Source organism: Aplysia californica, unplaced genomic scaffold, assembly GCF_000002075.1.
Source record: "Aplysia californica isolate F4 #8 unplaced genomic scaffold, AplCal3.0 scaffold00629, whole genome shotgun sequence".
Taxonomy (NCBI): domain Eukaryota; kingdom Metazoa; phylum Mollusca; class Gastropoda; order Aplysiida; family Aplysiidae; genus Aplysia; species Aplysia californica.
The window spans coordinates 171,459-172,924 of record NW_004797899.1 but is presented as its reverse complement, the minus strand read 5'-3'; the positions used below and the strand labels follow the sequence as shown (position 1 = coordinate 172,924).

General features: G+C 46.2%; 1 protein-coding gene across 1 annotated transcript in view; it reads right to left on the bottom strand.

Annotated features, from left to right (window-relative positions):
* LOC101860601 overlaps nucleotides 1–1,083 on the bottom strand; it is a 21,546-nt gene extending 20,463 nt beyond the window's left edge. The window contains exons 1-2 of the mRNA XM_035972259.1: nucleotides 771–1,083; nucleotides 4–236 (exon numbers count right to left, since the gene is read on the bottom strand). Of these exons, the coding sequence (XP_035828152.1) occupies nucleotides 4–236; nucleotides 771–908 (371 nt within the window). The 5' untranslated portion in view covers nucleotides 909–1,083. The remainder of the gene's footprint in view (nucleotides 1–3; nucleotides 237–770) is intronic.
* Between the last annotated feature and the right edge of the window lie 383 nt (nucleotides 1,084–1,466).

The window sequence follows — 1,466 nt, the reverse complement described above, 5'->3', positions numbered from 1 at the left end:
TGCTGCTGTTGCTGCTGGTTGAGCGCCGTCTCTCTGCGCCAGGTGAGCTGCTGTTGCTGCTGTTTCTCCCGCCATCCCGGGTTGATGTGGTTGATGTTGACGGTGTGTACCTCGTGACATTTCACCCTCTTCTTGCCGGCGGTGAGCCTGCTGAGGAAGCTGCTGTACATGTAGTTCCTGTGGGTCAGGTAGATCCGGAAACCTTTCTCGTACACCTTGCGGAGCAATCCCAGGAACTGGCGGGGAGAGGGAGGAGGGGGAGAGGGAGAGGGGAGGACGTCAATGGAAGAAAGGAACGACACTTACAAGTCTGCAGAAACTGACAAAAAGATTATAAAGTTTTCAGAAACTGACAAGAAGTTTCAGCATGAAGAACTAGAATAAGATAAAGAAAAGAAACTTCAAAGTCTGCAGAAAATGGCGAAACGATTGGGTAAGGAAAACTGGTAAAAAATGAAAGCAACTGCCAAATCAAGTAGCCAAAAAAATAAAATAAATATACATATCTTTTTTTTACAAAAGATGATAAGCAAGTTCTCTCAAAAGAAGCTGTTGGCATGTACCTTAAAGAGGATGTAGCTTAATGTACATGTTGCTTAACACTTTGAAGTCACACAGCAACAAGTACAAAATACCCCATCTGGTCACCCAGTCAGGAGAGTGGCTGCAACAGACTTCTCAAACCTGTCACAGAACAGCGCCAGGTGACCGGAACGGATAATTGTCACTGTCACATTATAGCGTCACGTGACCTCAAAGTGTTTCTGTACCTTGATGTACTCAGCCTTGGTGGGGTCTGTGTTGCCCCAGGAGACGTGCGACTCAAAGTTGAGCTGTCTCACGTCGTCCAAACTTCCGTCGTTGAGCGCGGCAAGGAGAGACTCCAACTCGTAACCTTCCACGTCCATCTTCAGAATGTCCACTCGGCGCTGGGGAAGGCAGAGGGACAAATGTTGAAAACCAAATCAACATTTTTTAAATTAAAAAAAATTGCAGTTTCTCAATTTGGTCGCTCTTAAGGACGAGCAGACTAACCCAGATCTCGGGGGTTTCCAGAAATCTTGACCAACACCAAAAGTGAGCATTTTCGTACCTATAGGAGAAGTTTCGTTTAATCGGTGTGTATATTTGTTTGGTTATAGAGAAAACTCTCCTTGTCTCTTAAAGAAACTGAACAAGGGGCAAAAACTTTACCTTCGATTTTCTCAAAACAGCACTTATCGGGATAGCCCCCTGGTGCTTAAAAGCGACCATTTGTGGTATCGGCTGCATGTGCTCGGGGAATATTTTGTCTGAATTCAAATTCTAAATGCTGGAAAAAGCAAGAACCCCCCTCCACCCCCACCCCCTCCACATACTATTAAATAGGTTAGTATCATCCGGGGCCTTGCCGACTGGCGTGGGGGGTCATGGACCTCCACTTGACTCTGTCCTGAGCTGCAGCGAAGACGGTCTTTCCCAAGAAT